The 22227-nt window shown below is 52.6% G+C and overlaps 1 protein-coding gene across 7 annotated transcripts in view; it reads right to left on the bottom strand.

The window, feature by feature from the left end:
* The window catches only part of EHMT1 (euchromatic histone lysine methyltransferase 1), a 139476-nt gene that overhangs the window by 5338 nt on the left and 111911 nt on the right, over positions 1 to 22227 (bottom strand). For all 7 annotated transcript variants that reach the window (XM_081804033.1, XM_081804034.1, XM_081804037.1 and 4 more), the window contains 9 exons: positions 16591 to 16692; positions 14849 to 14953; positions 9029 to 9183; positions 7980 to 8147; positions 7651 to 7795; positions 6928 to 7005; positions 5851 to 5966; positions 4630 to 4716; positions 4086 to 4164 (listed from right to left, as the gene is read on the bottom strand). In XM_081804033.1, the coding sequence (XP_081660159.1) occupies positions 4086 to 4164; positions 4630 to 4716; positions 5851 to 5966; positions 6928 to 7005; positions 7651 to 7795; positions 7980 to 8147; positions 9029 to 9183; positions 14849 to 14953; positions 16591 to 16692 (1035 nt within the window). The remainder of the gene's footprint in view (positions 1 to 4085; positions 4165 to 4629; positions 4717 to 5850; positions 5967 to 6927; positions 7006 to 7650; positions 7796 to 7979; positions 8148 to 9028; positions 9184 to 14848; positions 14954 to 16590; positions 16693 to 22227) is intronic.

The following is a 22227-nucleotide window of genomic DNA, read 5'->3' as shown; positions in this document are numbered from 1 at the left end:
AGAGGCCACAGCCCACCTGGGACCCCTAACGAAAGCAGCATCACCCAAAGCCTGCAGGACACGCGCAGCCCTCCCTCCATGCCGGGGCATAAGCAGCAGGTTCCACGACCCCGTAGGCAGAGAGCACAAAGCTAAGTCCTCTACCCACCAGTCCCTGGGCCCCACAGCCCCCCACACATCATCTGTGCCTTCCTTAGCCTCTTGCATGGCGTCTCTAAGTAGAACTGTTTTTCTGTGGTTTACCCCGAGTTTTTGCTCATCTGCCCACACTCAGCTTAGAGACTCTGTGGGGGCAAGGGACACAGGTATGCAGAGGAACAGGAGGGTTGCCCATCTTTGGAGCAAGCAGCTCTTCCAGACCTGACAGCCACTCAGCGGGGCCAGCATTCATTCATGTCCACATGAACGCTGTACCTTTCCCACAATGAATGACGTGCCTCGGGTCTGTAGAATGTCTCTTCAGATGTGTATGCTGCTTGCCTTTTTGAAGTTTTTCTGATAAAGAAACTACCTGTCCTCGTTCTAAGACAAAAACACTGTGGGAAGGGTGCCCCTGCAAGACTCCCCCACTCACTCCGAGATGCCAAGAGTGCATGCGCACCCTGTTAACCAGGGCAGATTCAGGCAAAGGAGGCTGGAAGGAGGGTATTCAGAAGGTTCTAGAACAGCAAGGAGAGGTCTGTGTGAGCACAGAGCCAGAGCCCAGGCCAGTCCAGGCCAGAGAGAAGGCAGGCAGCTTGGCAACAGCTGGTCAGATCCCGGAAACATTCTGAAGGTAGAGCCAGAAAGTCTCCCGATGCCTTCGACGGCAGGTGGGGAGGGAGCGAGCAGTGGGCACACGGGCCCCGTGGGCACAGGCACGACCACGCGATGGGGACACAAAGTCTGAGCTGGAGCGAACCCTGGGAAGCTCTGGTGTACTTGTGGCCCTTCATGCGCCAGAATGAACGAGCCACAGAAGCAGGCCGCAGGGAGCGGCATGTGGGGCCCAGCCTGGTGGGGTCGGACTGAGGGCAGACTGGAAGGGCCGGAGTCAGGGGGTGGGCAGCCGCGGGCTGTCGGCATGAGAGAGGGGCCTGCTGAACAGCTTCCCCACGAGGGGCCGGGGTCTGCCAGGGCAGGCTGGCTCCACGCCCAGACACCAGCCAACGGGAGAAGATTCGATGCTGTTCAGACGCCAACACCCCTAAGTGGTTCAAGAGATTGGACATAATCCCAGGCAAATCCCAGCAGCCTCTTTTTGTAGGAACACCCTGGTTCTAAAATGTATATGGAAATGCAGAGTACTCCAGAGAGCTACAAGGACCTTTGAAAAGGAACTACCTGGCTTCAAGATTCCCTCTGAGTCAAGAGGAGTGAAGACACAGTGTACTGGTTTGAGGGTCAGCAAACAAATCAAAGGAACAAAACACAGTCCAGGCACAGGCCTACGTTCGACGGTCCAGGCAGAGGCTTTTCCAGCCAACGTCCAGCCAGCACTGGAATCACCGTATATTCACAGGGACAAAGAGGAGTCTCGAGCCTTATCTCAAACCACACACACAGAAGATGGATTGTGGATCTAAAAGCTAAAAATATGAAAATCCTAGAGAAAGGAGAAAATCTTCACAACCTTGTGGGAGACAAAGAATTCTTAGGACACAAAAAGCACTAAACGATAAAAAAATTTTCTGTTCTACGGAGGACATTGTTAAGAAAATGAACCATCGAGGCACTGGCTGGGAGAAAAAGACACAGGTGTGTCTGAGAAAGGCCGTGAATCAGGAAACCTAAGGAATCCTTACAACTCAGGAAGAAGGTAGTAGCCCAATTAAACAATGGGCAATAAATTTTAAAAATTCCTGCACAAAAGAAGAGATAAGAGACCAACTGGGAGCACGTGAAAAGATGCTCACATCGATAATCATCAAGAAAATGGGGCGCCTGGCTGGCTTAGTCAGAACAGCATGTGACTCTTGATGTCGGGGTTGTGAGTTCGAGCCCCATGTTGGGTGTACAGAATACTTACAAATAAATTCTTTGAAAAAAAAAATCATCAAGAAAGTACACATTAAAATTAGAATGTCTGAAATTCTCATTTGTTGCTGGAGGAAATGTAAAGTGGTATAACCACTTTGGGAAACTGCTTGCTGTTTCTTTTAAAGTTATTAAATATACACTTTAACCCAAGAGCAGTCATCCCACTGCCAGGAATTACCCAGGAGAAACGAAAACTCACACCCACAAAAAACAAGCTCATAGCAGGTTTACTCCTAACAGCAAAACCTGGAAACATCCAGGTCCATCCCCAGGTGGTAGCACAAAGCAGCATGGCCACTGGTGGGTCAGGGGACCCGCCACCACCTGGGTGGATCGAAAAAGCCAGACACAGGGGAGTACATGCCCTGGCCCCACTTAAAGGAAAAACCCAGCCGCGGAGACAGATGGCGGCTCCATGGCCAACGAGGGTGGGGGTGCCGTGGGGCAGAGGAAGTGCTCCAATCTTGCTCCTGGTGCTGATCAGACCGTACACACATTTGTCAAAACTAAAATCACACGCTTAAAGTTCACTGAACGTCAATTAATTATAATAAAATTGACCCAAAAAGTAAGATGATCAAAAACCTATCAGATAAAAAAACCCAACAGAAGATCTACAGGATCGCACGTAGGGTACCACGGAACCTTAGTGGGGGCAACTGAAGATGACAAACAAGCAGAGGGATACACCATGTTCATCACCTGGAAAAGCAGGTGGCAGAAACCCCAGTGACCCCTAGTGGGCTCGTGGGTTCGATGTTGCCCTAAGTTGTACAACTTACACAGAAACTGAAAGAGACCAAGAAGAGCGAGACATCCCTCAAGACCCCAAGGTAAGAGGACGTAAGGTTAGGACGGTTAACATGGCGTCAGCAGACAGGACAGAGGGGAGCCCCGGGCACACAAGGACACCTGCGTTATGACAAATCCATGCTGCGGGGCAGTGGGAAAGAGGACGATCTTCTCAACAAATGGTCCTGAGTCACACAGAGTCATCAACGTGGGGAAAAAGCTGGACCCTGCAGCAAAACGCCTACACGTGGAGGCCGAGTGTAACTTCTGCAGACGCCCCACATGTGTCTCTGTATGGTCTTGGCCGTAAAAAGCCTGGCTTCACTTGGGACGTTACCAACACCCACAGTATGGAGGAAGAGGCAGAGAAATTGGACTACAATAAAAATAAGAACTTCCGTTCATTGAAACATCACCAGGAACTCAACAAGCCACAGAGGGAATACATCTGCGAGACTCAAATGTCACAGAAGAGCAGTTACCCCAGAACCTGTAAAGGACAGCCACAGACCAGGAAAGGCAATCAGCTCCGGAGACACGGATGGAGTGAAGACCAGGCAGGCGGTCCAGAGGGGACCCGGGGGCAGGGGCGCAGCAGCACCTGAGCACTGCGACCACCCAGGACACAGCTTTCTCCGCCCCGGAACGTGGCTTTCTGAGAGCCGACTGCAGGGGCAGGTCTGGGGGGTGGGGGGGCACAGCGGGAAGGGCAGCTACTCCGGGCTCTGGCGGCTATGGTTAGACGAGAGCCCTGGGTCCCCACTTCCACCTTGACCGTGCTCCCGGACGTTCTTAACCAGGCAAGTCATGAACTAAGAGCAGCGCGGGCACCAGGGTAGGGTGAGGATGGCGTGAGGCAGCTTCCAAACGTCCCCCGGAAACCCCGGTCCTGGGGTGAGGACCAGGGCCCACCCACTGTCCCCACAACCAGGAGGGCAGCTGGGACACACGAGGCTCCCGTTTGTTCGTCACCGTGCACACACGGCCCCTCTGACGGCCGTGGGCTCTAACCCCGGATGAGCAGCTGGGGTTCAGAGGGCTGGCAGGATGCGTCCGGGCTTCACGTCCTCAAACGAGGCAGGCTCCTCGCGGCACGAGCCCTGGGACCTCCCGGGTAAGTGGCCCGACTGCAAGCGCCCTGCGAGCCCTGAGCACACAAGCGCGCCGGTGGGGCCGGCGAGGACACTGGGCCGTTGTGGGCGAGCCTCCTTACCGCTCCCACGCCGCACGGCCGCAACCAGCTCTCTACGCCCCAACCCCTCCAAACGCGTTACCTTGTTGTCAAGATCAAAGAGGTAAGAGTCTTCTTCCCGAACGTCAGCTTCCGAGTCAGAGATGAGCTCCCCGACATACCTGCGGCGGGAGGCAGGGCGCAGGTGAGAACAGCAGGCGGCAGGACCCTCACCCCTGACCACAGGGCAGCCATGGCAGAGCCCACACACACACACCCCCACCCACAAGCTGGCCAAACGTTCTGCAGAATATGCCTGTGACTGAGCTGGGATTTAACTTCAGGTCCCAGAAGATGACGACACAGAAACCCCTTCTCTGACCAGGGATCCAGAATGACACTCCCTGAAAACCACTGAACGGTACCATCTTAAAGGAGCCACGACCTGGTGAGAGGCTAAGTGCAGGTGGAAAGCCAGGGAAGCGGGCGGATGGGTGGAGACAACATGAACTTGGTTTTCAGGGGCACCCACGAGTCCCAGGCATGGACAGGGCCCTGGCAGCCCCTCACTCCACACTGCTGTGCTGTCCCCAAAATGGCAGGGGTAGCCAGCAGCCCTGGGGTGACCCCGGCACGCACTCACTTACTCGCAGACGAAGGTGCCCAGGGGGATATCCTGCAGGGACCGCACGCCCCAGCCCATGTTCTGTGTCCGGTAGAGCTGCAGCCTTGCCCTGGAAAACAGGCCAAGTTCCCCGATGCTCAGCTCACGTCCGGATTACGCCGCCAGCCATGACAGCAAACAGAGCGCAAGATGCTGCCTTCCTATCACGAGCGCGCTTCCCGTGCAATGAAGCCCACGGCCCATCCTCAGGGAGCGGGAGATTGCCTTGGAATTTGGTCCGACTGCCCGTGTCTTCATCTGTAACACGGGGACAGGTCTGGCCAAGCCCCCGGGTGGCAATGAAGAGCAGAAGGGGCTGACACTCTGCTGGCCCCTCAGAGAGGTTGGGGAGCTCTCCCCAGCTCAGAGCCATGGGGACCCACCTGCCCCTTTGTGAGTCCAGAGGCCCTGGGGGAGACGGACAGGTCTGTCCTCCCCCCAGAGAATGTCCTGCCAACAGGGAGACAGGGACATGTGGGCTGGTCAGAAGCACTCTCTGACCGCTGATACTGAGAAACCCTTCGATACCGCGAAACTAGACTGATGTTGTGTGTGAATTTCCCCCCACAACTCAGACGGCCAAAAGAGGTCTTCTAATTCTCAAGCACATGCACAAGAGGAAAAGTTCATGGCCAGGGGACGCTGGAGGAAGGGGTCTGAGCCCAGCCAGTGAAAGGGGTGCTGGCCAGACCTCACCGGACCAAGCACCCCAAGTGACTTAAGAACAAGGCGTCTACACGGTCTGAAGCATTTTATACCAGAGCACGTTCATACTGTTATTGCAGAAACACTCAGAGAACACAGATTATTTCAGAAATGGTTTGAGTATTAAAACAGTTGCCGTGCACGTGTTAACTCGAAGGCAGAGGCAATGCTCGTGAAGAGCCCGTGTCCTGGCCTTTGCCTCCCTGGGCCATGGACAGCCCAGCCCCTTGGCCTCACCGACATCCCAGCTGCTCAGAAGCAGGACTTGTGTTATTTACACGAGCTTGTAACACCACCAGGGGACAAGGGGCTCAAACAAGAGAACGTCTCTACTGCAACACACCCCACCCTTGTCCGTATGAAATACATGCAAATACAGCGAACTTCCCCACAAACCCGAGATCATTTGCAAACTTTGAAAGCAGAGACCCCTGGCATCACCCTGCACTGAAGGGTGTAGAACGCTACCCTCAGGCAGGGGCTGGCAGCCCGTGCTCACCTGAGGCCGTTCTGCACGACGCGGTTCCGGCAGCTTCTCCAGCAGGAACAGGCGTGGTTGCACTCGAAGATCAAGGGCGGCTCCGCCATGTTGAACTCCGGCAGCAGCCGGCCGTCCTGGGGACAGACGTGCAGTCAGGACCGAGCATGGCTCACCATTCACGCTAAATAAACTGACACCAACACAGTTTCACTAACTAAAACGGGTATAAAAACGATGGTTTCCGGTCAAACTTCACACTGGGGGCACCAGTGTCCCGTTACCCATTCGTGCTCTGGACAGGAAGCATCGAACCAGGAGCATACACAGGTTTACGGATCCGTACGCCCTGGTCGCCCTCCCTCCTTCTCCCTGGAACTCGCCCAGCCTCGCCAAGGCCACCGGCCCACAGGCCTCTCCACTTCCTTCAAGGGGTCAGTGCCCCCCGGACCACTGCCCACGCTCACCGCCACGCTGCACTCTCGGCCTTGCAGCCTGCAGGCCCACAACTCTGGCAGCGACCCGGCCACCTGCTTGCCCGTCCTACACCCAGACACGGCAAAGCCGCCGGGCGACAAACCAGGGCCTCGCGGCTGAGTCTGAAGTCCCCGTGGCTTCAGAGGCTGCTCTGAACAGTGAGAACTTCCCTCAAAATGCTCGCTCCCCCAGACCTTCAGCATAGCAGTGCTTCACAGAGAGCACACAGCACTAGAGTGAGGGCCGCAGCCTCTGGCTCAACAGCCACAAACACCCCCCGTGCCATGCCCCTCTGCTCCCACGGTGACTCTGGAGACAACCGTCTGCTGTGGTCTTGTCCCTACCCCAGAACACCCTGGCTCCTGCCCCCACTGACAACCTCTGAACTCCCAACACCAAGGGCATTTAAGCTTCTTCTCTTGGACACCGGCTTCCAGAGCCGCCTCCTTGTCTCCCCAGCTGTCCCAGGCTGGGCTCACAGACAGCCACGCCCAGGCGGCCACAGAGGCTGGCTCCGACCGGTCTGCATTTCCACACCCGCTCACCTGCAGCCCTCCTTCCCAAGGCTGGCGGGCACCAAGGCTGGCTCACCGCCCCAGCATGCCCTGGCCGCAGGCTCACCTTGTCGTACCAGCAGCGCATACTGAGCTGGCCACACATGCAGTTGCTGGAAGAACAGTCATCGATGCACACGCAGTACTACAGGGAGACAGCTCGTCAGGTGGGGGGGCCGTTCTCAGCCGCGCCTCACGACTCTGACACGTGCTCTCAGAAAGCCAGGCCCGCGTGGAAGAGAGGTGACCGGTTCAGACGTCTGCATTCTCAAGGACACCAAGGGGCAAGCAGCCCCTGAGGAAGAGGGCATGTGGGCGGGAGAGGACACCCAGCCACTAAGACACAGAGAGATTGCACGAGGGGCTCTGGACCAAGAGCCCAAAGAAAGGGGAGGAGGCAGGGGTGGTCAGCGACGTGGGGCCGAGGGGCAGGGTTGGTGAAAGAAATCCCGAGGCCGGCACTTGAGGCCAGCCGCTCCATGGGAAGGGCAAGGCCCAGGGCCACAGCCCTGCCCTGAGGGCACACGTCCAACTTCAACGCAAGAGCAGCTCAGAGGCTGGGACGCTCAAGGCAAAGCACAGGCTCCTCTCACTTGCGTGGCCCCCAAACCACCACTCACCGGGGGACGCTAGGCACTGCTCTGGGGCTGGGGACCCAGCACGGGATGCAGGATCCACTTTCAGGAAGGATCTTTATCTGCCTTTCAACTCGTTAGTGGAAGGCGATCACCGTGAGGGAAACGCTGTGGACCCAGGCCCCAGAGGCCCACCGCACCCTGCCATCACTGACCTGCAAATGGGTGATGTTTCTGTCAATGTTCATGGGAGACGTCACGCAGTTCTGAGAAACATACTTGTAGTTGCTGGGGCACGGCTCGCTGTCCACAGCGTTGACACACGGGATGGGGATTCGCTCATAGCCTCGAGCAATGTCTCTGCCACGGGAAAGGGGGGACATTACCTTTCGCCGTGACAAATGACACCCCAACAGGGCAGCCGCCAAGCCCTGGGCCAGGCACTCTGGACTCAGGCCAGGGGATGCCTCAGCTTGGACAGAAGCTTTTGTTTCAAACTCTTCAACCCCCTCTGTCACCCTCTGCCTCAGAACGGTCTTCTCACCTGCTCACCGTCTTCTCCATCGGGACAGGCCTGTCAGGGGCTGCGTCTCGCAGCGCCCGGCTCATCTGCAGCGCATCCCACACCTGGGAGTTGAGGCTTGCACACTGCAGGGGTGTCTCTCCCTCCTTGTTTTTCAAGGTGACATCTGAATCCCGAGAAAGAAAGAGGCTAAAAGGAAAAATGTAAGCCAACAAAACATTCAGACCTTAATTTAAAAGACAGATTTATGACTTCAGAAGGCAAAAATAAAGGGAACACATCATTCATTTTGATATTAACCCTGCTGACCAAGTGCTTCGAGAAAGATCTGCCCTGACTCACCAGGAATACACTACATTACTCCTTTCCCACATTTACGGTCCAAAGTCACCTCAGTTTTCTTGTCAGGAAGCGTGTGTAAAGAACTAGGGATGGTATTTGAGGGTTTTTGGCTTTTCCATTCAAAGGCATGCTCAAAGATGAACAGGGCCAGCACGAGGCGGGTAAAGCACGCCGTGTACACGGTCAGCGCCCTGCAGGCGAGTCAGAACCGGACAGAGAGGGGCAGCACAGTGGTCCTGGGAACTGCCCCGCCGCAGCCTCCCACCACAACCCGCCCAGCTGAGCTGCCGCCAAGGTCCCGGTCTGAACGGGCCTGTGTCCCACATTTCCAGGTGAGGGGGGGGACCTGAGGTTGTGCAGCTGGGCAGGACTGGGTCCTGAGCTTCCACTGAGAGCACAGCGAGGACAGCTCCCCAGGACCCCAACTGCACCCACCCACATGTCTGTGACATAGGGACGGGCTCTGAGTGGCAAGTGGTGAGCACTAACATCTTCATCCCTCCGGAGCGGGGCCTGCCCCCTCCCCCTTGATGGGAGGTGCTGGGTGAGACTCATCCAAGTATCTGGGGAGTTTTCACAATGATCCTCCCTGAACCAGAAATAGCCACGCTGACCTCACAGGTGGAATGGGAGACTCACACCTCCACCTGCTCGGGGAAGGAGCTTCCCTTGGGGGACCTGGGGCACCCGGGAGCCTTGCAGGGACTGCGTGCAGTGGGACCACTCACAGGACACAGGCGTAGCGGTCCTCCCTGGCAGCAATGTGCAGAGGCGAGTCTCCGTGGACGTTCACGGCATGGAGGTCACACCTGGCAGCCAGGAGGATCTCGGCTATGTCCACACAGCCCGAGAACGCAGCCCAGTGCAGGCAGATGTTCTCCTCCTGCGCGGACAGACGGCGCAGCGCACCAAAAGGAGAGCAGAGACCTGGCTGAGTGCTGGGGGTGCTTCCTTTCTTGTTTTGTTTTCATTATAAAAGTAATGTAATTTCAGTACTGAATATTTTAAAAATAGAATAAAAAATCGTCTGGAATTAGACCAATCTAAACACAACACATTAGTAACATAACACTCGGGAGTACTCTGCTTTATCTACTTTTTAAAATCATATTCACTTTGGAACAGAAGTACAATTGCAGGACAGGACAAACCGTGTAAAATTTGACAAAGATAAAAGGTAAGCAAACTTGATTGCATTAAAATTTTACTTCATAAAACCTCTGTAAAACAAAACCTTTAAATCAAAGATCAGAAAAAACCATTTGTGCTGTAAATAAGCTATACGTGACTTACAATAATCAGTTTATTAGCTTGCTACACTGTAATTCTGAAAACAAATGCACAAAACGTATAAAACTTAAAACTTGTGTTAAAGATGAGGAATACACATATAAACAGGGCAACGGGCAGCCTTGCCAGGTGGGAAACAGCCTAAATTAGAACGGTGACGGAACAGCCAACCTACCGCACTGGGGACAAACGAGAAGGCCACTCTGACCCCCACGGGCTGACTGCCCTGTGCCCACTGCAGGTGGACCACTGGGCAGGCCAAGCTCACGGTCGTGACCTACTCAGCCCTTCCTCTACCGAACCTCTAGTTTGCTCCTGTCTTCCTCTAGAATACAAGGCAGTGAATGTTTCAGTCCTTTTCTTTTCCTGACTTGGTCTCAGGGCTTAACCCCTCAGAGGCAGCTTGAACACTGACTGCCCTCCTGGCAGAGTGGGTGCACCACTCAGGGGGCCCCACCCCTCACGAACGCCCAGTATCTCACAGGAGCCAAAGTCAAGCCTGGCTGTCCACTCGGCACCACCGCAGGGGCCTTGGCAGGACCGAGGCAGAGCCCCTCACTGTGCATGCCCCCACTCCACCCCACGTCAGCCCCCGTGGGACTGATGTGCCAGCTACATGACTCTGCCTGCCTCGTTCCTGCCCCCCTCCCACCAGGGAACCCCCTGTAACGCTCCAGTGCTCGCAGATAATCTGCCTCCCAGTCCCACACTCTGAGAGCATCCGATGCTTCCAGCTCAATGAACTAGAGGAAAGAGAAAAGTCAAACTGTGTGGTCCTCTCTGTTAGCAAACAGCAGCTAGCCCCAAGCACAGGCTTCACCGCAGACTCCTCTGGCAGCCTTAGTGTTTTCTGAAAAGCCTGGATTTGCCTGGGGCTTCCTTTCCTGGACGTTGTTCCGAGACGCCTTCTACCCCTCTCGTCTTTCCATTGTCCAGACATTTGCAAGCTCCAGAACAAAATGTGGTTTCCTTAGGGGCCTCTTTTGTCATTCCTTCACCAGAAGGATTATGATTTTATAACCGGAATTACAGGCTGAGACTGTCCCCGTCCACCCAGGCTTCTCTTAGCACAGGAACGTGCGCGCAGTCCCAGACCAGCTGAGGTCTGCCTGCTCTATTACGAGAGGCCTGACCCACACATCTGAAGTGACAGACGGCACTTTGGTTCCGGCAGAGACCGGGCCAGAGGGACCATCTGGATTTACCTCCCTGCCTGAAAGAACCAAACAGTCAAAACGTGTGAAATAATGGTTTTCAGGACACTGGACATCAGGCAATGGAGTACTGTAGGCCTGAGAGCAGAAACAAACAAGGGGGCCTGGGCCCACCTGCTCACTGTCCTGAGATCCAGGCCTCGGAGCAGGGAGGGCACCAGGAGAAGCCCCGAGACAGGAACTGAGAGCCGGTGGCCGAGGCAGCAGAATGTGGAGCTGGGAAAGAGGCCGCTGGAGATCTGGACATTCCCACCTTGGACCTCCAGGAGGACACACCCCAAAGCCGAGGCACGGAAGTCTCAGCGCTAGTGCCCACACAAGAGATGACCAGCACTAGGCTGAGGCCTGCTGGAACCCACGTAACAAACCTAGGAAGCAACACCCAAAGCAGACTATTTCCAAGTAACTTTGCTGCACCCAGAACAAGGCTCAAGACCTTTCCAGGAATACAGAAATTCACAGCAAGGTAAAATTCACAATGTCTGGCACGCAACCTAAGGTTACAAACAAAACTTTTAGACCTGACAAGTACAATGTCTAACAGAAACACACTGGATGAGATTAACAGCATAATAGGTTGTAAAGAAAAGATTACTGAGCTTGAAAACAGCAAAATTTCAATAAAACCAGCAAAACAGCTTTAAAACCAGATAAACTGCGATCCACAGTGAAAAAATAATTGAGGAAAATGAAAAGAGCATCAGTGAGCTGGGAACAACTTCAAGCCACGTGATAATTACAGAACAGGGACCCTTGCAAAGCAGGGGGCAGGCAGGAAGAGCTCTGGAACGGATGAGGACCTCGCTGACACAGCTTCATAAACCTTCCTGACCTCAGACTTGCAACACACACAAGTAACAACAAGGCGCATCATAATCAACTGCTAAAATCTAGTGATAAAGAGAAAATCCTAAAAGCAGCCAAAAGAACGCAGATGCACTCTATCTGGAAATAAGCACACGGTGCCAGCGAGAATTCCCCACGGGAAACTCCTCGGTGAGGACGCAGAGAGGCTGTGTGCACAAAGTACTGAAAGAAGCTATCGACCAAAGTCCACACCCAGCAAAACGTCTCCCAAAGTGAAGCCAAGATACAGAGTCTGCAGGCAGGAAAAGCTGCAAGCACTTGTCACGGGCAGACCGGCACCCCAGGACACGATAAACGAAGTCAGACGTGTAGAGGAGAAACGACCCTGGAATGAAGGACCTAGGTAGGAAAGGAAGTGGCTTCAGCAGGCACTGATCCCTGAGACTTTCGTCACTACAGTGTTTCCAAAAGATCACCGACTGTTGAAACGAAGTAACAACCTATTGCGGTGCTGGTACAGTGTCTGAGAGCAACAGCACGAGGTCCGGGAGAAACGGGACAGCCCTCTGTGTATGTAACACAGCATTTTCTCTTAATTGAGAAAGCATGGCACTGGCGTAAGGACAGACATGTGCGGGCCAATGGCACGGAAGACAGAGCCCAGGGACGGAGCCACACGCATGTGGACAAAGGGGCAAAGCCAAGTCTATGGAGAAAGGAGATGGTGCTGGGACAGCTGGACATCCTAATGCAAAACAAACTACTGTAAGAAAACACGGAAGAAAGTCTTTGGGATCTTGGGTCAGGCGATGATTTCTTAAAGAGAACACCAAACATATGATCCATAAATAGAAAATAATTGATAAACTAAGCTTTATCAAAATTAAAAAGCATCTGCCTCTCAAAAACAGTTGTTAGGGTTTGGAAAACATCTGATATAGAGCACTTGTATGCAGAATACACAGCAACTCTTAAAACTGAAGAATAAAAAATAAATGATCCAATAAAAAATGAGCAGAAGATCTGAAAGGACCGCCGCCCCCCCCCTGCCCCCCGGGGACACAGACTAACCGTAAGTGCTGGGGAGGACAGCCTCTCAGGCACAGTCACTCTGGAAGCTGGGCAGCTCCTTCAACAGGTGACCCAGGTTTTATGGGACAGAAATGATAGCAGGGGCCCACGCAGACACGTGCGTGCATGTCCACAGCAGCTCTATGTGTGACAGCCAGAACCCAGAAAACCCCCATGTCCGCGACCAGGTGAAGGACACCTGAGCTGACCTGTCCGCACAACGCAACGCTGACCCCCAGGCTGATGTTGCCTGAGCAACGGTCACACTGCGGGTCCGCCTACGGAAAGCCAAACTCACAAACTCGGTGACAGAAAGCGGAGCAGACGGTGGCTGGCTACGAAGCGGCAGGAGGAAACTTCTGGGAGCGTCGTGCACAGTCCTGACTGCAGTGACGGTTTCTGGGGTTAACTCTCATCCAACTGGACACCTTAAATGGTGCACCATTTACACATCAATAAAACTGCTAGGATGAAATAACAGCGCTGCTTTGTCACATGAACAACAAACACGCAGTTTAGTCCATCCTCCTGCTCCCCGAGGACCACCACCAGCAGCGGCGCTGACACCTACTGGACCCTGTGAGGCCGTCTGCTGCCCTGCACCCATACGCTCTTGATACCCTGCCCAGCGAGGACACATAGCTGCAGCTGCTCCCAGCACCCCATGCTTGAAGGGGGCTGCTCACGATGTGCCACAAAGCGTCCACAGGGCAGATTCTGACTGCCCTCTGCTGCAGCCACGCTGGACCTCATCACACCCCTTCCCGCTACCCTCATCCAAACTGCCCTGCGCCTCCCAGCCCCCGGGGCCCTGCAGGCAGCGCCACTGTACTGACCCCAGCTCTGAGGACATTCACGGAAACACCCCACAGCTGAGCCACGTGCTGCAGGCCCAGATGCTGGCCTCTGTGCTGATGTTCCTGGTTTCAGGGCAGGGCAGGACCTGCTCACAGACGTGGGGAAGGGTCCCAATGCCGAGCAGCCACGATGAGTGACCAGGTGGTGCTCACTGCTCCCATCCCTTCTTTAAGCGGGGATCTGGAGAGCCCTGTTCCGCTCAGGGCTCAGAACCAAAAGACACCACCTGGCTCCCTACCTTGGGCACTCGGGCTCCACGCTGACGCGCACCCTACTGAATGGTGTGCTTGCTTGGAGAAATCATGTCTTACTGTTAACTGCTTTCTTATTTCATTATCAATTTAATGAGTTTGTGCTACATTTTCCATTTATGGCTTTTGGTGACTCTCTGTAACAGCCGACACAACTCTGCAGGGCACTGTGTCTGTCCGCCCTGGGACCCCTGTCCCTCTGGATTGTTCCCGAGCGGGTACCCAAAGAACTTTCCAGAAATGCCCTTTTAAATTAACTAGAGAGGCGCCTGGGTGGTTCAGTCAGTTAAGCATCTGCCTTCGGCTCAGGTCATGATCCCAGGGTCCTGAGGTGGAGCCCCGCATCGGGCTCCCTGCTCAGCAGGAAGGCTGCTTCTCCCTCTGTGTCCCCGCTCGCTCGTGATCCCTGTCACTATCTCGGTCTCTCTCTCTCAAATAAATAAATCTTTAAAAAAATATTAAAATATATAAATTAACTAGAATCACCTGCTGTCTGATATACGGGCTGGAGGATTACTCCCAAAAGGACTGGTGAGTTTTCTGACCTTGGCCCCAGAACCCTGTTTTCTGAAAACAAGTATGCCCCATAAAACTAGCCATCAACACAAGCACCTTAGCTCTCATGACCTGAGCACACGGTGGCTCCCTTTCTCTCCTTCCTAGACAGCAGTGCAGTACAAGTTAGTGCTCCCATGCTGCCGGCCCAGGTGTGGGGTGTGCCCTGGGCTCCGTGGTCCTGATCATAGACACGGGAGTCAGTGATGCAGTCACAGTCCGGGTTCGCCTCTAAAAAGGCAGGTACTATCCACAGGGCCGGTCTCAGGAATCTCTGCCCCTCAGTCTACACCCAGCAATTGGCCAACACACAAAACAATCCCAGGGAACCACAGTGGGTCCAGGGGCCACTGAAAACCTGGGAAAAAAGGGCACAGCCACAGTCAGGCTTCCAAGAACAAGAACGTTCAGCTGCCAGCTCTGTACACCCTGGTCCCTCTGTCCTCCTCCAGGACCCGCTACCCTGAGGGGTGCTCAGCACCAGCGACAGCCAGAGACTCACGTTATCCCGGATGTTGATGTCGGAACCCTTGGACAGCAGTAGCTTCACGAGCTCCACATGCTTATACTCAGTGGCCCAAATCATGGGCGTCCAGCCGCCATCATCCTAATTTAAAAAAAAAAACAACACAACACAATACACACACACAAGAAAAAAACAACAACAAAATCCATTACAGCTCTACAGACAAGTAACATGAAGCACAATCTCACCCAGGATCTGTAAGACAACTCCACAAGACAGGAGCCAGTCCAAGTCCCCATTTTGTGCATGAGGAAACCTAGGCTCGGGGTGCAGCCCCAGGGGTCTCAGTGAGTACAGGACGGAGCCAGAACCTCTGCTCTGAGGGGGACGGAGGGATCTGCCAGGAGACCTCGCCCCAGGGCAGCCTGGTGGGCAGTCACCGCCAGGACAACACTCAGCACACCTGAGTGCACCTGCTTGGACCACGTAAGGACCAAGAAATGCTGACCAGACCGTCCCTCCCAGACCAGCAGTCCGGCTGGTGGGTAGCCAGACCCCAAGCATGAAGCAGGGGCAGCTGCTAACAACTGCAGACAGACAGATATCCCAGCCCAGAGACTGATGGAGGCGTGCCCAGTTCCCACTTCTTCCTAAAGGATAGGAAGCAGAAAGCCTGCCCCGGCCGACCCCACATTAGGATCCGTCATGGTTCTGATGAGTTGGCTTTCTACCATCCACAAACCTAGGCCTCTCTCCTTACTCAGTGGTGGTGGGTAGTTTTATTTAAAACAGAAAAAGGCAACTCTTCAGGAAATGAGTATCACATTAACCAACTCATGGTCTGGTGGCAGAAAGCTCAACCCTCCGTAACACCTCCCCAATAGCTTCCTGTACCCGCCCCTCAGCTGCCACATCTCTCTGGGAGACAATGTAGTCAGGCCATCCCTGTAGGCTGGCTGTGCGCACCACCTGGGCCCTGGGGGCACAGCAGGGACAAGCACGCCTCAGGGAGCGGAGCCGAGCCCAGCCCAGCCCAGCCCAGCCCAGGGGAAGAAACATACAAAACCGAACCAAGTGGGAGACGGAAAATGAAACACGGGAGGGGTCCAGCCCATGGACCCTGTGAGAGCAAAAGGTGGGCCAGGCGGCACAAGGCAGGGAGCTGTATTTCTGGGCCACCGGGGAGGGTCTCTGTCAGGGTGGCTTGTAGAGTGCTGGGTTGGAGGCAATGGCTGGACGAAAAGACGGGGCAGAGCCTGTGAGCCAAGACAGCCTTTCCAGGGCCCAGAGTCACGTGGGAGGGGAGGGGTCTGGGTCTCAGCGAGTGGGAGGGAAGCGTGCTCACTTGCTCTCCCGAGTCACTTACTAGATGCACATGGGACCTCCTCGTGCCAGGGCCTACATGCCACACAAAGACCCTGCCCTGGAACCCTGACAGCCACTGGGAGGGAAGATGGGGTACCACAGGAGGGAGGGCACCTGGCACACAGGTCAGGGACCTCACTCAGGTGGTGACATGTGCCCCGAGGCCAGGAGGCTGGGGCAGCCCAGGCAGGCGCCGTGGGAGAAGTCTCCGGCCAGGCAGCAGGGTAGAGGCCGTCACAGGTGTGGGCTTTTAGAGGGGCCAGTGTTCAGCCAGGGTGGGTGAGGCCAGGCCTTCCAAGGCCTTGCAAGGGGGGCTGCGGAGAATGGGCTGGGGCCAGGACTGCTACAAAGGAGAACAGGGTCACTGACCAGCCAGCCAGGTGAGTGTCCGTAAGTGCAGGGTGTGGCTTTACCTGACAGTTGACGTCCATCTGTCCATTTGAAAGCAGATACTGAACTACATCATAGTGACCCTTCTTGGCAGCGAGGTGCAGACAGGTGGAGCCCTCTGCATCCTGCAACACAATTTCCAGAGAAATCACATGACCTACAGCACGACCCTGAGCACATGACCACGTGAACGTTTGCTCCCCACATGAGGGAGGTTCCTTCGAGAAGGAGAAGGAACCCAGGCAGAGAAAGGCAGAGTTATTTTCAGAGGTCCTACAACTGGGGTCCAAGCCCCGTCCGCCGGGCTCCAGACTCCAAGCTCCTGACACCAACGGGGCCTCAGGTGGCAAGGAGTCTTCAAGTTTTAAGACACACCTGCATGTACATCATGTCAACCGCCTATCCCTTCCTTTCTCCCACGGTCCAGACAGGCCGAGGCAGGCCCCGGGCTCCTCAACAGGGCCAGGTGCTGTGCCCTGTCCCTCCGTTCCAACGTGGCGCCCAGGACTATGCCAGGCGCCTGCAGCACTCCTCACGTGACAAGAGGGCCACCCATACCCATCGGGACCTCTACAAGACAATGGTGGCCGTTGGACATTTTTAGACGAGTGCTAATAATTCCGTAATCGTTATCCATACGCCACAGAATTAAAAACAATAAATGGCAGAGAAGAGCAGGGGCCCAGAGTGGGGGCATGCTTGCCCTGCAGTCCGACGCACGTCAGGGCGGCTGCCTGCCTGAGTTTGCCTCCTGGGGCTGCAGGCGCATCTCCCCGTTAGCTTTCAGCTCTACTTCCTCAAGCAAGCTAAATCTATCCCACTGACTGAAGGACCTCAAAACAAAACAAAAGCCACCCTCCACTGTGGAAGTCAGACCCAGAAAGCTCCAGGAGAGACTTGGGGGTCCTGGGAGGGCTAGGGGACCATGTGTGCCCCAGTTCACAGGGCCAGGCTCAGGGCCAACCTGAGAGCCTGCATCCTGCACAGATGGACTCTTCCTGGGCATGCGCCTCAGGGACCTGTGCGGACACACTTCCACCATTTTCTCCTTACAGGGTCTCTCTTTGCCTTCCCCCCTGCTCCTGTCTGTACTGACCATGTTTCCTCAGTCCCTCTTTCTCCCTCCTTCTGACCTTCTAAGCAGTAATCCGAGACTTTCACACACACACCGTTAAAACAGATTTCTTACCAAGCCTGAAGTTAGTAACCCGCTTTTCTCAAGAAAACCCACACACTCAAACCCCATATTACTGGTGTTTAAATTTTTAATTGTATGATAAATACAAAAATGTATGATTGTTGGTGTAAAGGCTGGCCTTATTTTCAAGTTTCTCAGTTGAATGACTTTGCACTGAGTATCGCAAAACCTCCCCCTGTTCACACATCCCAGAGCTGAACAGGGGCATCTCCTCTTGGGGGTGGGGGCCCGCCACCCAGCGGCAGCGACGCGGGCCGTGCTATGGCTCCTCTGAGCAGTCCAACCTTTGAGCGCCACCAAATCCAACGGCTACACAATGGTGTCTCAGGGTGGTTTTCAAAAGGCTGAGCACCTTCCCTGTGTTTGCTGGTTCCTCAGACTTCCCCTTCCGGGGACTGCCCGTTCATTCTTTGCCCATTTTTCTTTTGAGCTCTTTTGTTTGTAGGACTTCCTTATTTTTTGGATATTAATCCTTTGCCAGTATATTGCAACATCTTCTGGCAGCGTGTAGCCTGCCTTTTGTGAACTTTGTGACATTTTGTTGACCAGAATTTCTTAATTCCAATGAACTCGACTTTACCAATCACTTTTGCACTTTTCTGTGTTTTCCTGAAGAAATCTCTCCCTATGCTGGAATCACAAAGATAATCTTCCCTCTTCTAAAAGTTTACTATTGCACGACACGTGTTCTCCATCCTTTCTGCTTCCATCTGTTTGTCCATTCAACGTGAGCCCCTGCGGAAGCACACAACTGTCTGTGGTGTGCTCAGTCCTCACAGGTGCTGTCCCTATGGACGGGGGGTGGGGGGTGGGGGCTGGGGCTCCTCGTTCCCTCGGCTTCTATCCTCTTTTCCTGCCTGTGGTTCTACAAATACTGCTTACTGCTCCACTTCACTTCCTCCACTAGACTTAAACTGTCCTTAAAGCTGTATTTCTTTTAAACTATTTTCTTTGTACTTCCTCTGGGGGCAATGACATTCCCCTAATCAGTCTACTTGGATTGATGTTTACTGCCTCCCACAACAGAAATAAGACAGCCTGACAACAGTAGGATTTCATTCGTGGCTCCTGCCCCATGCTGTTGGGGACACGTTTTACTTCTAAATTGGTATGAACTCCACCCTGTAAAAATATTTCGGCTTTAAACAGCCTTTTGTCTTTTAGGAAATTTAAAGAAAACAATGGTCTTTCCCAGGTGCTATTCCTGGGCAGACTCTCAGGCAGAGTTTCCATCCCTGTTCGGGCAAATATATCAATAAACCCTACCACCTTCTGTTCACTTGAAAGTGTTTTATTCCATAATTATTTGGCGGGGGTGGGGACACTTTTACCGGATGCAGCCTTCTGGGTTGACAATTTTTTTGAGTTTTCTTTCCCCATCGTTTCAGATGAGAAGTTGGTGATTTTTTTGTAATGCTGTTTGCCTACATGTCATGTGTCATTCTTTGGCTGCTTCTAAGATTTTCTTTGTTTTCAGTTTTCAACAGTGTGTATTCTTTGTATTTATCTAGTTTGGGGTTGGCTTAGTTTCTTGGATCTACAGATTGTTATCTTACCAAATCTGGGAAGCTTAGGACCACTTTTTTTTCCCCATATTTATTTTCTATCAGATTCTTTCTCCCCTGTTTCTGGGAACTCCAATTACACATCAGTTGGAAACTGTCCTAAAAGCTGTTTTTCAGACTGAGTAATTTCAATGAGCGGTCTTCAGTTGCAGTGACCATTTTCTTCTACTGCACCCTATCTACAGCTAAGCTCATCCATGAGCCGTCCGTCCGCTTCGACGTCTGCTCCCCTCAAACCACTGGAAGTGCTCCGGTCCTTTGTCTGCAGGTTCCAGGTGCTTCCGTGAAGCCCTGCACACTAACCTCTTGCCTCTGCAGTGGTGCTCAGCTTGGGCATGGGCTCCTGTAGCGAGACTGGGTATCCGTGCCTTGGCAGAGAATGGGGTAAATGCGTGGGACTCATCCACCCGTCATAATGAAGAAGATTAATAATAGTTATCTATGGACATTTATAAAACAATTAAAGGTTTCCAGATTATAATAAACACCAAAAATAAAGCAAAACACTAAAGCTTGAAAAAATATTCATACCACATATAAATAACTATATACCAAAAAGCGTTCACTTTAAGACAAGCTAAATAAAATAGTAAAAAAGCAAATAAATAAATAACCATTTTTGCATATCAAACTGTTAATATTTTTTAAAAGGTTGATTTTTTTTAAAGATTTTATTTATTTGACATGGGGGGGCGCGGTACAAGCAGGGGGAGTGGGAGAGGGAGAAGCAGACTCCCCGCTGAGCAGAGAGCCCAACATGGGACTCAATCCCAGGACCCCGGGATCATGACCTGAGCCGAAGGCAGATGCTTCACCGACTGAGCCACCCAGGCGCTCCCGTTAATATTTCTTTAAAAACTTATCATAGTCGCCACTGGTAAGAGCAGATGGAAGTGAGTGCTCAGACACTCTTGGTGTACTTCAGGAAGAGATATAAAAACCCTCAATATTTCAATCTAACAATTCCACACCCAGAAATATGTCCTAAAGAAATCAAATGTGCATAAACTTAGCTAAAAAAATGTTAACTGGAGCAGTGTGTATAATGATAACTGAAAACAGGGGTGCCAGAGTGGCTCAGTCAGTTAAGCGTCCAACTCTCGGTTTCGGCTCAGGTCACATCTCAGGGTCGTGGGATCAAGCCCCACGCTGGGTTCTGCATTCAGCAGGGAGTCTGCTTGAAAGATTCTCTCCCTCTGCCCCTCCCCCTGCCCACATGCTCACACTCTCCCTCTGAAAATAAATAAATAAATCTTTAAAAAATTGAAAACAAAAATATTAAGCAATAAGCAAATTTGACTAAAAGTGATACCACTGCATCATGAAATACAATGCAGCCACCTCAAATAATGTTATAAAACAATGTTTAATAGAAAAACAGTGATAATTTGATGAAAAAAAGGAAGTTGATAAATGACTATCAACAGTGTAAGTTTTTGGGAAGATGTGTATTAATGTGAAAAACTACAAGATAATTTTCATATTTTTACTGTAATTTATATATACATACGTATATAACGTAAGATTTGCCATTGTGGCCATTTTCAAGGGTACAATTTGGTGGCAGTGATCCCATTCACACTGCCGTGGGGCCCTCACCACCAACCCTAACCGGAAGCACGGTGCCCACTAAGCAGGGATGCCCACCGCGCCCCAGCCCCCATAACCTTTATTTAACCCACTTGCAGCCTCTCAATCTGACGACTCGGAGTCCTCACACGAGTGGACCCTACAGGACGCGTCCTTCTGGGACAGGCTTGTCTCACTCAGCACCTCCCTGTGCTGGGTCTTCCTTCTCGTTTAAGGCTGAGTGATGCCCCGTAATGCGCACAGGCCATTTTTTGCTAATCTGTCCTTCTGTGGGTGGACACTTGGGCTGTTTCCACCTTCCTGCTTTGTGGACAAGGCTGCTGAGAACATGGGAGTGTAAATACCCATTCATGCCCCTACCTTCAGTTTCTTTGGGTAAATACCCAGGATTGGAATTGCTGGATCACATGGTAGTTCTAGGTTTAATTTTTTGAGGAACCACAGAACTGTTTTCCACAGAAGCTGCATCATTTCACATTCCCACCAGCAATGCATGAGGGTTCCAATTTCTCTACATCCTTGTTAGCACTTACTTTCCATTTTGAGGTAACTGTTGCCCCAAGGGTAGGTGACATCTCACTGGGGTTTTGATTTGCATTTCCCTGATGACTGGTGATACTGAGCATCTTTTCATGTGCTAATTGGCCATTTATAGATCTTCTCTGGAGAAATGTCTATTCAAAGTCTTTGCCCACTTTTGAATTGGGTTGGATTTGTGTTACTGAGTGGTAGGAGTTCTTTATATATTCTGGATAGGAATCCCCCATCAGGATTTATGACTATTTCTGCCATTCCGTGGGTTGTCTCTTCACACTCTTAGTGTCCTCTGACACATTAAAGTTTTTATTTTTGATTAAGTTTACCTATTTTATTATCTGTGCTATTGGTGTTATATCCAAGACATCATTGTCAGACCCAGTGAATGTCATGAAGATCTTACTCTATCTTTTCTTCTAACAGATTTATGTTTTTATCTGTTACGTTTAGGTCTTTGATCCATTTTGAGTAAATATCTAAATACGGTGTGAAGTAAGGGCCCAACTGCATTCTTTGACATGTGGAGATCCCATTTTCCCGGCACCATTTGTTAAAAAAAGACTGCCCTTTCCTCCCACTGAATGATCTTGGCACCCTGCCGAGAACCATTTTAGATCGGTGAGGGTCCGTTTCTGGGCCCTTCTCTCCCAGGCCCTTCTCTCTTCATGTCGGCACCGCGCTGTGTTGATTGCTGTAGCTTTGTAGTAGGTCTGGAAGTCAGGAAGCGTGAGGCCTCCAGCTCTGTCCTTCTGCAAGACTGTTTTGCTGTT

Source organism: Leptonychotes weddellii, chromosome 14, assembly GCF_054177405.1.
Source record: "Leptonychotes weddellii isolate Sample4059 chromosome 14, ASM5417740v2, whole genome shotgun sequence".
Classification (NCBI taxonomy): domain Eukaryota; kingdom Metazoa; phylum Chordata; class Mammalia; order Carnivora; family Phocidae; genus Leptonychotes; species Leptonychotes weddellii.
This window is presented reverse-complemented; position numbering and strand designations above follow the sequence as displayed.